The sequence below is a fragment of the Seriola dumerili genome, unplaced genomic scaffold, assembly GCF_002260705.1.
Source record: "Seriola dumerili isolate Sdu_G_001 unplaced genomic scaffold, Sdu_1.0 BDQW01000478.1, whole genome shotgun sequence".
Classification (NCBI taxonomy): Eukaryota; Metazoa; Chordata; class Actinopteri; order Carangiformes; family Carangidae; genus Seriola; species Seriola dumerili.
The window spans coordinates 2,606,514-2,621,510 of NW_019174733.1; the positions used below are offsets into that span (position 1 = coordinate 2,606,514).

The 14,997-nt window shown below is 41.3% G+C and overlaps 1 protein-coding gene across 1 annotated transcript in view; it reads left to right on the forward strand.

The window, feature by feature from the left end:
* pcdh15 (protocadherin related 15) overlaps positions 1–4,778 on the forward strand; it is a 137,750-nt gene extending 132,972 nt beyond the window's left edge. Inside the window, exons 37-38 of the mRNA XM_022763554.1 lie at positions 694–808; positions 3,704–4,778. Of these exons, the coding sequence (XP_022619275.1) occupies positions 694–808; positions 3,704–4,318 (730 nt within the window). The 3' untranslated portion in view covers positions 4,319–4,778. The remainder of the gene's footprint in view (positions 1–693; positions 809–3,703) is intronic.
* Positions 4,779–14,997: the final 10,219 nt, after the last annotated feature.

Here is a 14,997-nt window from a genome sequence, read left to right on the forward strand (position 1 = left end):
CAAAATTTTTCTTCTGCACAATTTTCAGGTCACGTTTTGTACATTTGGCCATCAACCTTGAAAGAACAAAATAATAGAATGAGTGATTGAATCTCTCTTTTTCCTTGTCTTTCAATTCAATGAAAGTTGAAAAAAATCTGTGCATTCTTCCACTGATGAAAGTCATGTAGCCAGACAAAGCAGCATACTGGTAGAGTTATACAACTTAATATTATTCAGTTGCTTTAACTGGCCTTTGGACATTACATGTTTGCATTCTTGTAATTTATTAGACCCCCTTGACAAACAAGGACAAATATGTACTTCACTGTGTTTACCCACAGTGGAGAATATTTTGTGAAGCCTCATGTTTTTTTTCTCTCCGTTATATCCTTCGAAATACGCAAAGTGATTTCTAGGACGTGCAGCAAAGCACTACAACAATTAGTGCCTATTTTAACAAAGACTGCAAAATCTACAAAAAAAAGCCATAATGAACGGTGCCAGCCAAATATAACAGAGGAAGGTATAGTCAAGTCACGAGCGTATTTAATCTCCTATCATTCTCATCCCCATAGCAGGTATTTGATTTCTCCATGCTGATTTTTTAGCTACACTGTTAAACAGGTTTAAGAATTATTAAAACTATTGGTAAATACTCAAGTAAGTCCACTGTAATTCTAAAAGCCATATTGTCCATCATTTTTTCCTCAGGTATGACCTTCCTCAGTACGGCAGTCGGAGGAGGCTGATATCTCCCATGTATGATGAGTATGGAGAGGTGATCATGGAAGATGATGGGTATTACTACAGTCCACATGGCCCTGAGGTATTACCTTTCCTTAGGGTGACAATATTGCCTTAATGGGTTGTGTGTCGTGTATTATTGAAACAGTGGGATCAACCCTATGTGACATTTCAACATTGTGGCTTTATCATCACAAACATTTGCTGAATTAAATATGACTGTCTTAGGGCCGGGGCAGAGGCAGGGGCCGTGGCGGCATGCGGGGTAGAGGTTCATCCAAGAAGGTTGCATTTAGAGACGTGCCACCAGAGGATGAAATCGAACAAGCTGAGCCAGCAGAGGGGGGCGAGCCTTCTAAGGCTGCCAAGAAACTGAAGTCTGTCATGAAACTCAGCAAACTCCTGGCAGCCAGCAGGGGAGGAGAACAGCCATCTGATGCTGGACCCTCTGGCCCGTCTCCATGGAAGAAAGCCAAAATGTTCAAGATGTTTGGCGCCGGGAAGAAGGACAAGGATTACGCCAAACTGATGTCAGCCCGGCGTATTGACAGCCAGGAGAGTCTGACTGACGGACCAGCACTTATGGGACCAATCGACAGCAAGTCTGATACCCGCAGCCGGCTTGGCAAAGTTTTGAAGAAAATCAACTTGGGCAACAAGTTGCAGCGCCGGAGGAAGTCGCAGAGTAGTGTGAGTCGTGGCTCGGCCGCAGGCAGTGAGAGAGACGAGGAGGCCTCACAAGTCACCAGTGAGGATGAAAGGAAATCCAAAGTGTCTATTAGTGTGACAGAAAGTGAGCCAGAGGCAGGTGCAAGTGGAAGCAGTAAGGAGAAAGGCTCTGATGAGGAATCCTCAGAGAAAAGCAGTGTTGACAGAGATTACCTGAAAGTAGATTTAGACCGGGATGATGCCAACGAAAGCACTGTGGACTCAGAGGAAGAGCCTGAGGAAGAGCCGGGGGATTCTGATGAGGAAAGCAAGTCCAAATCTGAAGGAGAAGAAACTGAGAAAGAATCTGGAACTGAAAAAGAATCAGGGTCAGATAAAGAATCCGAGTCAGAAGAGAAGTCATCGGCCACAGAGAAAGAATCAGAAACGGAGAAAGAGTCTGAGAAAGATTCTGAATCTGAGAAAGAAAAAGAATCAGGAACAGGTACGGCAACAGAGAAGGAAACAAGCACAGAAAAGGGTTCAGGAACAGAGAGAGACTCTGATGAAGAGTCTGAAGAGGAAGAGGCTTCGGGAAGCACTGGAGAAAGTGGGTCTTCTGCCCGCTCTTCCATGAGATCATCCGCTACTGAGGCCAGCAAGGGGAGTAGTGCTTCAGGCGTAAGTGGGAGTGGCAGTGGGAGTGGGAGTGGCAGTGGAAGTGGCAGTGAGAGTGGGAGTGGCACCGGGAGTGGGAGTGGCACCGGGAGTGGAAGTGGGAGTGGGAGTGGCACTGGGAGTGGAAGCAGAGGAAGTGAAAGCGCAAGTGAGAGTGGCAGTGCTAGTGCTAGCAGTGGCGAATCCGTCTCAAGCGCTAAGTCATCACAGAGAACCAGATCATCAAGAAGTGCAGTCACGTCAGAGAAGTCCAGTGAGGAACTCAGTGAGGCCGAGTCAGGGACTGGGACAGCCAGCGAGGCAGAGTCTGGGAGTGAAGGGTCTTCCTCTCGTGGGTCCAGCCAGAGGAAAACATCTGGGTCTGAGTCCAGTAGAGGGTCTTCTTCTGGCAGTCAGATGACCGATCAGAGCTCCCTAGGTAGCGTGGAGAGTTCAGCGGGTTCCCGGTCCACCAGTGGCAGCCGGCGTTCCCAAAAGTCCATCCTGAGCCGCGGCTCTGAGGACACAATCACAGAGAAGAGTGAAGAAGAGGATGAGGAAGAATCTGAGACTGCTGATGAGAGCAGAGAGTCGGCCAGTGAGCTCAGCGACGAAGCATCGTCTAGGCGGTCCAGTGTGGCGTCTGGAGACCCAGGGCCCTCTGCCCCCTACACTGGTCCCCCGTACAGCTCTGAGGTCAGAAGCATTGGTGACACCTCTTTAGAGACATACGGAGGACTGTCCCCTATCACTGAGGTGGACGAGGACGCCATCTCCTCTGACAGATCCTCAGCCAGTGGCTCCGGATCAGAGGCCAGCAGTGCGTCAAAGGACTCAGGAGAAACCAAGGCGACGTCAGATGCTGATTCAGAGTCTGAAGGAAACTCAACTGCCTTCTAGAGAGATATATTGTTCGCTGTGAAGTAAGAGTGAATAAAATCAATTACCCTTGCATGGGAGTGAAGAAATATTACTTGCCACTACAGAGTGTTTCAAACATCCACTTTTTCCTCATTTCTCCTTAGCAAGGAAAAACTTTGATGCTTTCCTGCTGCAAAATATGAGAATTTTGCTCTCTTTCTTACATCTTTGACTTACTCTTCTCTTTGATCTTTCCTGAGTGACTTTTTATGCCTTTACTTTACTTCATGCTCTTGTTTCTGCTGTGAGATTTTGCATGTTGCCGTAGTGTCTGCTTTGACTGAATGTTTCCATCTGATTTTGAAAGTTTTACTTTTCAGGAATATACAGTATCACTGCTTTCCGTGGAAAAAATCAGCTTTTACACAGAACTGCAGATACTTGGGATTTGTTCTCATTTTCTGAACCTTCACATTAGAGTATGAATATTTTTAGCAAAACAACAATTTGTAGTTGTTTTACGGTAATAACAGCATTTTATGATCCATTGACAATATTTTCTTGCTTTCACTAATGAGGTTTGAGGAAGCATTTTTATTTCAGTAAACTATAGTCCTCAGTCCTCAAATACATCAGCATAATTTCTGAAAAAAAAAAAAATCTTCTTAGAAAAGTTATCTTCCCTGTGAATACTGGGTTCTCAGTAGCTGGTGTACAACCCATCTATCTGCAGTGGTTGTGTTGAGAAACTGGCGTGCACTGCACCTTCTGGAAAAACTATAAATTTATCTTGACCTTGTCTCCTCCTCAGCCTGGGAGAAAGAAGCTAATTAAGCTGGTGCTAGATCGGGAGAATGAGACCACCTCCACAGGAGAGGAGAGCACTACAGACACCCAGCGAAACCGACTCCCCAACAGCCACAGCAACATCAACGGGAATATCTACCTCGCACAAAATGGCACTATTGTCCGAACTAGGAGGCTGTTACACCCAAACAACCTGAAGTTGGGCTCTCCGTGCCGTCTGAGTAAGCATTTTAAAAAACTAGACAAGTTAGGTGTGACTCACGAAGAACCCCCGCCTGTTATTAGCATTGAGGGTTCAGGAAACGACACAGAAAATGGAACAGGTACATGTGTTCCCTCTAACGTGGACGTCAACCTCAACACCCGGTCCTCCTGTGGCTCCCTGGGATCCACCATCACTGATCTTAAAAGTTTTGGGTCCAAAACCGGTATTGCCAAGGCCTTGATTGACAGAAACAGCATTGGCCCGTGTGTGACTGAGGAGCAAGAGACTTCTGTTGACAACCACAAGAACAGTAGGGAGACACTGGAGTCCCACAGTGACCACACATTATCAGACGACGAGGAGTTATGGATGGGACCCTGGAACAGCCTGCACATACCAATGACAAAACTCTGACTGGCCATGCAGAAAATTAATTATCTTTTTGTTATTTTCCTATCTTTATCATGTTTTTTTTTGTTTAGAAAAGGATTATTAAAAAAAAATGATTGTGTGCCTCAACTGGATAAGCTCCGATCACTGTCCACCACCAGCCATTGCACTTACAGTCAGTTTTTATTTAACCACAATATGTTGAAGCTTATTTCTACCGAGCATTTATCACCGACAGGGCTATTACAGACAGGAACATAGAGCTGCAAGGCAATGAGTGCCTCAAAGAAAAATTTAATTTTATGTGAACCGTGCTTGACCCTAATTTAAATTTATTTTTTTTAAACTCAGAAGATGGGCCTCTTTTGTTGAGTGATTCCATGTTTAACTTTCTTTTCTCAGCCTCAATTTTTTTTTTTATCCCAAAACAGATCACAAAGAGATTGTCATTAATTTCACTACAATGTTCAAGATATTTACAGAGAAATCATGGTGAACATATGAAGAAATTGTGATTATATAGTCTGATAAAGTAAAAGAAACTTATTTTGCTAATAGAATTTTACTTGCAAATAATCAAGATTGTCATTGATTATTTTATGTTGTGATCACTTGACAATGTTTTTGAAAATTTCTGGATAAATATATGAAATTATTTTTGTCTATTTTGTATCTAACAGAGATGAAGAATTTAACATATGACATTAAAAACATAATACCCACACGACTCATTGTTGTGTTTCGACAGTGAATTATGACAGAGTGATCACAGTGTTTTTATATGGACATTTGTAACCAGAGAATGTGGTATTTTCAACCCCTTTACATGATTCAGATTCACTCTGTTCATGATAATTTATTAACGGACACATCAGGACCCAGTAAGTGGGGAAAATGGCGACCAAGAAATGTATTACATTCAAAAATAAAGCTCTAACCTATTTTAATGTGTATTGTGAAGCATAATTGCAAGCCTTGACTATTTGTGCGACTTCCTCCATCAAGGTGCTCTAGCAGCATGGATAATGTTAATTGCAGCTCACAGTTTTGAAAGTACTCAAGTGCATCATTGTTTGTCTATGAAAATGTGAAGAACGTCTGGGGTTATGAAGATATGGTCCTTAAATTGCGTAACGGGCATGAAAGCTGAATATAAGGTAACACACGGCAGTAGAACTCGACAGTAAGCTCATAAAAATACAATGTCTGCAGAGAGAGGTCTGTCAGAATGAGGCCTCCTCTGTGCAGTGGGCTTTCACTTTAAAGAAGAGCAATGACAGGTCACCAAACATGGGGATATGGATAGCTACTGTATCACTGAAAAGCAGTGGGAAGTATGCCGGGAAGTCTGAGAAACTGACATTCTTCTTGAGCGTACTTTCTCACCTGTCAACACAAACTGCAAAAAAGAAGGAAAAAAAAGAGAAACGTGGTTAAAGATGGCAGTGATTGTAGCCAAAAAGGCAGAAGGCACTGAAAATCTCTGGCACATTCTCTTCATTTGTTTCTTGGTTTATCAGAGATTGACATATCTGACACATCCAGAATGACATTTACAAAAAGTGTCCTGCAGTCAATCAAACCGTGAGAATGCCAATCAAGTTCACAGACTTCTTTGTAGGCTGACGTTCACAAAGGAGCAGGAGCTGAATGCCAAAGTGAAGTAGCTTGAAAAGCTGCTCAGAAAATAGGTCAGGAGGGAACCTTGTTCCCACAACAACAAGCCTGGTGTCCTAAAGGATCAAAACAAACCTCTGCACTACACTGATGGAAAAATAAAAAAATAAATGGCAGCAAGGCCTGCAAAAAAAAGCATAAATATCAGCCTGTTTTAATTGTTAGCAGTGTCTTTTTCAACCGTTAAACGTGGATTCATTTTTTCGATCTGCACAGACGAGACGGGTCTCTCATGTTCACTGTCTATCAAGCGCCACCAGCTACATGCTGCATTAGCACTCGCAGGAACTACCACTGCTGACAGAACAGCGTTGTACAAAACCTGTTCAGTGCAGATGGTGCTCTATGTCATGGGTTGTTTTTGCAATTTTCTCATAAAGCTTTGTCTGTATTATTTAACAAAGCCTTAAAATGAGAACGTTTTCTAAAATATCAGCAGTCTTAACCAGAGAGAAAAACAATTAGCAGTAGAGTAGCAGTAGATGCATCTGTGCCCTCAAGGACATACCCCACCAATCTCTTTTTGGAATACCCTCCTGATGAATTGGATTAAAGCTGGCCGAACAAATAATGGAAGCATTTCTACTGAGCATTTCCATCTGTCAAAGGATTATGTCCCAAGCCTTTTTTTACTCTTCACTTTGATCATTTCATTCAGTAGATTAAATTACAGCTTTAAGAATGGACATATATCCCTGTGGTAATGAAAGGTTTGAGAGAAGCCACAATCCAATGTCTCCTCAAATGGGATTTACTTGTCATTTGCATTTAATATTTATAGAACAATACTGTGTAAAGATGATGAAATGTTGCACACCTACAGAAAATGTCTAAGCAGATCATTACTGTTCACTATCAGTGTTGTCTGTCATAAACAAGGCTTGTATAGGCAAGAGACAAGCCGGAAAAAACTAAGTGATAATTTGCAACAACGCAATGACCTAATTTGCTGTGATCTACAAAGAACCACAGGCACCACAAAGTCTAGAACAGGTACATTAAAGTGGAATGAGATCAAATTGAATAATACATCTGAACCTAATAAAAGACAGAATATAACTGTATAAAAATAAATGTAGTGAAGGCATAAGGTTTATAGAAACAAAAATACAGTCTTTTAAAACTCCAGCCAGCACAAATCTGTAGCAAGACAAGATTTCAATTTCAGAATCTGGTTCGCTATGTTAAAAACATTTTCACAATGCCAAGAGCTCCTGCCTTTGAAGGAAGATGGCAAAAATGTGAGTGGGATGAAGGACATTGAGGCTGACTGCAACTATTCAGTTCTGAAGATATCCTTATACATCCTAGGAAAGCTTGAGTTTCATTAGATTTCACTTTAAATACTGGCAAGATTATTTACTCATTGGTAACAATAACTGCACTTCATTGTAGTGGTCTGACATTTTAACCCCCAAATACTTTACGTCACTTTTTTTTAAAATGTTCCACTGTGTAAAGATGAAATATTACTGCAGATAAGCATGTACATTTGTAGTTATTCCAAGCATGAATAGTCGAGGTCATGACGGTTTGCGCAGATGGTTGACATCTGTAGTGGTTGCACATTTCTCAAAATCTGTTGTAGTTTTGATGGTGAATAAAGTAAACATACCCACTAAACACAGCATTTAAGCTAAGTGTGCATGTTAGCGTGCTAACGTTTGCTTAGCTCAAAGCACTGCTGTCATCAAACACAGCAGTGGTTTAAGAACAGCAGTGGTTAGACTATTTGAAAAAGAGTTCCTGTGACCTTCCTCAAAAAAAAAGATTTTAGATGTAACCTGAATACAAATGTCCAGGTGCATTTCGAGTTTTTCCAAAAAGGAATGGTTGAGGTCATGATAGTTTGTTAAAAAAGTGTCTGTAAATTGTGATAGTCACAGTGATCTAGGCTTCGTAGTAAACCAGATATGTAAAATTCAGCTTTATGAGTAGATCACGAACAGCATTTGTGTACCCCTCATATAATCTTCACATTAGGGTTCATTTAAATGTATTTATACATTCTCCAAAACAGGTTCTGCCACAGTTTGTGTTTATGTGAAGTCATTTTCTGCAACAGTTGTTCTGTAATAGACCTTTGGGTGTAAATCATGCCACAGAATTACTGCTGCGCTTCACAGAGATTCATAAATCTAAAGGTTTTATGGAGTGTGATTATTCATACACCGGGGAGTCTGCAAAGTTAGTACTATGTTTACACCAAACAAAGGTACAGGGTCATGCTCTTTCTCTATACTAGCTTGTGACAGCTTGCTTATTCTAATTGGCCTTTTGAGGCCTTGTTTCTATCCCTTAGTTTAATCAGTGCAACAAGCTCTTGCATTCATTCAGATACGCCTGACGCCTCTTTAAAAAGTGAACAAATTAATTTGCTTGCTGAGGATGTAGTATCTCTGCAGCAGATAGAGCCACATACCTCCTGATATGCTAACATTCTATTTGACAGGAAGAAGAAGTGGGAGCAACTTCACAGAAATGCATCAATATTAAATCACCTTTTAATCAAATATTCATAGTGCATGTAAAGTAGGACCATAAGCTCAATAGGAATTGGAATTCAGATTTTACTTTTCTCAAATATACAAGTGTCAGTATTCTGATGCGTAATAACCCTGTGGAGTAATGACTCCCTGCTGGCATTGTAAGAACACATTTCTCATGCCATCTTATTGCATTTGATATCAGAAGGCTTAAACTCTGGATAGCATAAGGGTAAAAAAAAAAAAAGTTTTATGTAATCGTGATACTATTGCAAAGAGTATAACTCGTTATTATCACTATTATCACTGTTGCATTGATAATTGTCCAGAATGAAACAAGCGTCTTCATAAGGAGTCCAAAGTCTTTATCACTCACAGATTAGACACAGTATTAAGATTACTATTTGATTTGTACACTCATGTTTGCTGGTCTTTACTACGAGTGTGTGTGAAAGAGCAAATACAGCCACACTTTTATCATATGTAAATACTGCATGTCAAATGTGTGTGAGATGTTTGATAGCTGAAGCCATAACATAAGCATGCAGATTTGATTTTCTGTGTGCACAGGGGGAGTGGCTAATACATTAATTCCATTTCCACTTGCTCAGGAATGTGCTGGCCAGGTACAGGTAAGAACTGTTCTCATTCCAAGTTCACCAGCAAGCCTCCTGAGTTTCACCTATTAGCATAGCCTATATAGGATATCCTGGCCTACAGCAGGCAATATGGTAATCTACCCATGACTCATTCTAAAGGAGATTATCACAAATCCCCAACGGAGGCAGGAGGAAACTCCTCATAATACCTATCCGTCACCACTGCTTAGTGCATGCTCAGACCTGAAGGGCAGGACTCTTCGTTTCCTCCAAAATCTATCTCCAAAATAAAATTAGAGGTCGCTTATTTATTTACTCTTGCAAAATTAGCTGAGGATATAAATACAACTGGAAACAAAGAGGCATGAAAAAAAAGTCATATTACCATACATTTTATAATCCTAACCCCCAAAATACTGAGGTAATGTGTTATGTGAGCACACACCACAGCTAGTGGGGAAATTACAGCTCGTACCGTGCATCCGGTGTGTTATTATTTTTGTTATTCAGTGAACTCTGGCTTTTTACTCATTAAACTAGATCAGGTCTGCCCTGCAGCCAGCACAGGGACAGATGGGAATAGTTCAATGCTGCAGGAGACTGGGGCTGGTCGCAGGTTGGTTATTACAGTGGAGCCACATTAGAGGGAGCTGTACATTACTGTTAATATCAAACATACACCATCTGGTGTAAGGGTCATTTCTTTGATAAACAGCAAAACGGTCGGGTGAAGGTTTCTTATTAACAAGCTGAAGCTTTGATTATTTTCTTTGTAGGTAAACAAGGTGTGTGTTATTATGTTTCCTGATTCCGGGCTGTTGTTACACACGCAGGTACAATACAGGATGCTGTGATTACTGAGTAACTTGTAAATGCTAAGCTGCTCTCAGTAGTACAATGCTCTGTTATAGATAGATAGATAGATAGATAGATAGATAGATAGATAGATAGATAGATAGATAGATAGATAGATAGATAGATAGATAGATAGATAGATAATTGGTCTCTTTTTCTCTTAGCCCTGTTTTCAGTAGAGAAGGCATGAGGTTTCCTCTGCAGCGCACCTTTCACTGATGTTGACAGCCAAGGTTTGTTGTTTGGAAACACTTGAACAGCATCAACCGGAAATATTTTGACTTTCAGTCCAAATCTTTTCTTTTCTTTAAAAGTGACTTGCAAGTTAAATGAGATACAGATTTCAATGCACCTTTAATAGAACTGTAGGAGACAACAATGGGTAAGACTGGGAAATCAGGGGAGATAGAGTGCGGATTTTGGTTACTTTGTAAAAAATTTTATCAGTGTTGTTGAGATCTTCGGTGATTAATACAAAAGATTTTGTTGATTGATTGATTGATTGATTGATTGATGTTAATTTTGTTTTAATATATTTTGTTAAATACAGAGAACGCCACCTGACATGAAGTCAAAACCACTGAAGAAACAAATCCTGGTGGTCTACCCTCCATTTTAAAAGTTACCAAGATACAGACAACATTAAGAGTCATCAGTCAGTCTTATACTCAAGATGAGGAGCAGCGACACAGGTATGTATTGTCCTTGCTTCGTCAGTGCCAGTTGAGCTTACATACTGTATTGTTCTTGTGCCCTTTTCTTTGGTGCTTACACAGCAGAGGCGCTTATCAAGTTCTGATGTTTCCGCTCTCGATAGTTCATTACTCCGGCAGACAAGTGATGCTACTGAGCTTTGCCCTTTCCTGATCGATGCTAAATTCATCAAAGCTACCCCATCGGCCATAACTTGATTAACTACACTTAAGTCCAATTCATAAACATTCTGTGAATTCTCTCGGGGGCACTAATTTCACTGGTGATCAATTTGGCTCTCACCTTTTCAGTTTTGCCCTGCAGCTCAGCCACCTGTTAAGATTACACTTAACCCAGCTTCTTCACATTTCAGCACATCACTGCTTACTAATTAGATTTCCTTGGGAGTGCGGTGGAGTTGAAACTCTGATCGGAGAGATAGCAGGAGAAGCCAGCTGAGAATAACTTTAGGAATCCTTGCATGACCCCGTGGAAGCATCCAAAACTGTTAATCCCACAGAGAGAGACCCTGAGAAATGATAAATGGCCGGCAAGAACATCACGAATGATACTTTCTCTTTTTTTAAAAGGAACAAAGTATTTGCAGCAAAAATGCATTAAATCACTCCTCACAAGTTATTCCCATGCAGGCCTTGCATCATATTATGTACTTTTTTGTCCCGCCAGCATTGGCAGCAGCAACACTCCCAAAGATTCACTAGTATTTTCTTTGCCTTTGCTCCTCTTGATGTGTGACTCTATATTTATTAAATGTCAGTTATGACGTGTTGGTTATCTCTCAGTCACTTGGTATTCCTTCTGTCAGTCATACAGAAACTTTTTGCACAACATTTGATTTTCCCATCATAAAAAAGGGAAGCGGCAGAGAGGTGATGATGAATATTTCGATGACATAGAAATGCTGTGCCATTTACTTTCAGACACATTAGTCATTGTTACATAAAACCATTGCCTCGCTGTCACTTTACCAGCTTTTTACTCTGTGATGCATTTGAGAGAAGAACATTAAATAATGTAGAGATTTACATATATTAACTGCCCATTTATTTTGAAATTTTTTATCAGAGTGAAATGATAAAAAAAAAGAAAAGAAAGGGAAACCATGGCCTTGAACGTTCCCTGAATGCTCTGAAAGCATGTAATTAATTCATGATGCATTTGTAGCCTCATGTGAACACAGATGTTGTACACACACGCCCACAAGATGGCGCCTGTAACTCACAGCTGTGGCTTGACAGCTGCCTGCGAGATGAGGCAAATGAAGTGATGAAAATTACTTACAAAGAGGTGGTACTGATGGAGTGGAAATTAAAGATAATATATTAGACTTTTATTCTTTTCAGACAATAGAAGCCCTGCACCATGGCTGGTTATTCATCTTGTGAGGGTTTATTACTTTACTAAATGACAACATGCTGTAAATGATGCTGATGATTCTCTTGACCAAAATAGCAAATATGAAAATACCTGTAATTAAATAGTTGCTGGATTGAAATAAGTCATGTGTCATGACAACTTTTTTTTTTCTTGTTGCTAATGTTGATCTTTTTATCATTTTTTAAATTTCTTCTTCTTCTTCAGCCCATTAAATATTACTCAAATATTAATTAAATTAATGAATTTTTATGCTTTTGCTCTACATAATTATGGTCATGACGATATTGTTTTACATTAGAGACTTGTTGCTGCTCCTGCCTGCCTAATTTGTTTACATTTATTTCATTCTGATTATTTTTTTCCTCTCTTTCTGGCATGTGGAGAACAACAGATCACTCCTATTTTAAGAGAGCAGCGCTGAGGCAGAGGGTAGATTCAAGTCCATCATCATCTCCTCATTTCCTGCAGCTATTTAAGACTGTGCCTCTCCAAAATAGGCACCCGATGACCGCAGCCAGAGCTATCTGGGGACCTGCTTTCAAACTAATTCAAGGATATTAGGATGTATCCAAATGTTTTGTTTTGACATTTCTATACCTTCATCGGCCGTCGTGTGTGCAAAGCGTGTGCCATCTGACTTAATGCCATTTTAGAAGTCATCTCAGAGGTTTTTAGGTTTCCATAACTATATATTGTACATCTTGAGTGCTTTATAATTTCTATGCTGCACATTGTTATTTTGGAAATGTACTCAAAACCCAAAGTAAGGTTTAGCTGACAGACAGGTCATACACACACACACACACACACACACACACTCAGTGTAGCTCAGTGTCCTACGACATCCCGCCCAAAGGTTATATTCTATCCGAAATGTTGGGTGTGTAGTAAAATACATGCTCCACACTGTCTGGCTCTCCTAATGAAGGGGTTTATGACTGGTAGTCCTGTGTTTGTACCATGTATCATGCACCGCTCTATCACTGGCTACAAGGTCAGATCATATCTCAGCCTATATCTGCCAGCAGTGCAAGTCAGCAATGAGAGCTCAGTCTATTAGACACAGTAGAGACATTATTCCAGGACATGAAGCCAGTATTTTTTTTTAAAAGGTGATTTTGATGTGATGAGGTGTGGGTGTATAAAAATAGAATTTAACACCTTTTGGAGATTTTTCTCTGCCCATTGTTGTTGATTTTATAAACAGCACATGATGGAGTTTTTCATCAAAAACCTCTCCTGTGTTATTCTGAGTCAGACGCTGCTGTACGAGGCCAGACTTGTCAGACTGCGAGCTTTCAGCACCCACAGTGTTAATGTATAATGTCAACACAGTAGGGAGCCTTGTTAAAAAGCAATTAAGCCAAAATGATTTAAACATTGTGCGGTTTGGCCATTGGCGAGCCTCGAGGTACACACTGTGTTGTTGTCTTAAAATGAGAATTTCACTGTCTGCTCACACTGAAAACCGCTATTTGTGTGAGTATAGCTCTAACCACACTTTCCCACACCCGCCAAACCATACCAAACCACAGACTGCAGATGAGTATGCACGCCACACACACACACATACACACACTCTCACAGAGACACACACACACACACACACAGTATTCACATGAGGAGTAATTGAGGGGTTTGACTAGTTTTTGGTGCATTAAAACAGTAGCTGTTTTAAATGACAGGGGCTGAGACATACTTGCATTGATGTCTGTGAGGCTGGTAAAGATGGCTGATTACTCAAAGAGGACGTGGCATTCAGTAACTCTTATTATATTCCTCTTTATTCAGTGGAGTTTGACTGAATCACACCATTTAAGCTGTTCCTGACTGTAATACATTCTTAATCCACGGCTTTCTCGCTCAGTATATTCATTTCTTGAGTGATTTCAGGCACAAGCCTTTCTGCAAACATTGTTATACTTGGTCTTATTTTTGATGATCAAAACATTACTGCTGACAGTTGAGAGTCTTCAACAGGCAACCCAGAGCTATTAAGTTGTTCGCCCTGTTTCCAAAGCAACAGCTCATCCCATATTCCATGTGATAATTTGCCGTTATGTGTGTGTCTCCCAGTAAGTCTACCAGAGTTACGTAAGCAGCTTCAGTTTTAGTTCCAGTGGCCGTTGTCTTAGACAAAGATTAGTTCTAGGCCATAGTCAGACACATTTTAGCTGTTGGCAGATTGTTAGCTTACACTCTGTGTGCAAATGTGCTCATCACAGCCAGACTGCTTGGATGTGGTTTGGAACATCTGTGTGGTCCCCACTCCAGAAGAAGACAGACAGGGGAGAGACAGGAGAAGGGAGGGGTGGTGAGACCCCAGGGCTGCTCAGAAAGAAGCCCTCAGTTTTTCCATCACTGCTGTTGCGTCTGAGCAGAGCCAGGGGACGGTGTGAGACAGATGCAAAGTGTCTATGTGGGGGGAGAGGAAGAGACAGAAAGATGGAGGAGCGAAAGCAAGACAGGGACAGAGTGACTGTGTGTGGAGCCGTCAGTCTAGTCGATGACTTATGAAGTTGAAGGTTAGGTCTGGCAATCTTGGAGCTGCTGGCGGGGGTGGGGAGAGGGGCGTTGAAAGGAGCCTCGGTCCAAACCTGCGGTCGACTCCCCCACCACCAGCAGCAGCAGCACCACAGCCCAGCTCCCTGCTTGTATGCGTGTGGTGTTTATTTACGAGCCTGTTTAACCACGGCGCGGTCCCTGTGGTGGACTGACACAAGATGACAGCAGCCTAAATGTCTTGCCCTTTAAATCCAGCCTAATGGTCGCTTAGTGCTGTGGAGACAGGCACTGGGATAGGCGCCTGGGGTCTTTTCATAGGGGCCCTCTGAGTAACACATCAGCTAACACATCTATGGGCCACCATCCAGAGCCTTATTACTACCTGCTTCTGCGGCTGTGGCGCCACTGATTTAGCCATGGCTGTGTGTGGAGGGACAATGCGAGCATGGGAATAGACACTATCCACCTATTACAGCTGCTCTAACAATGA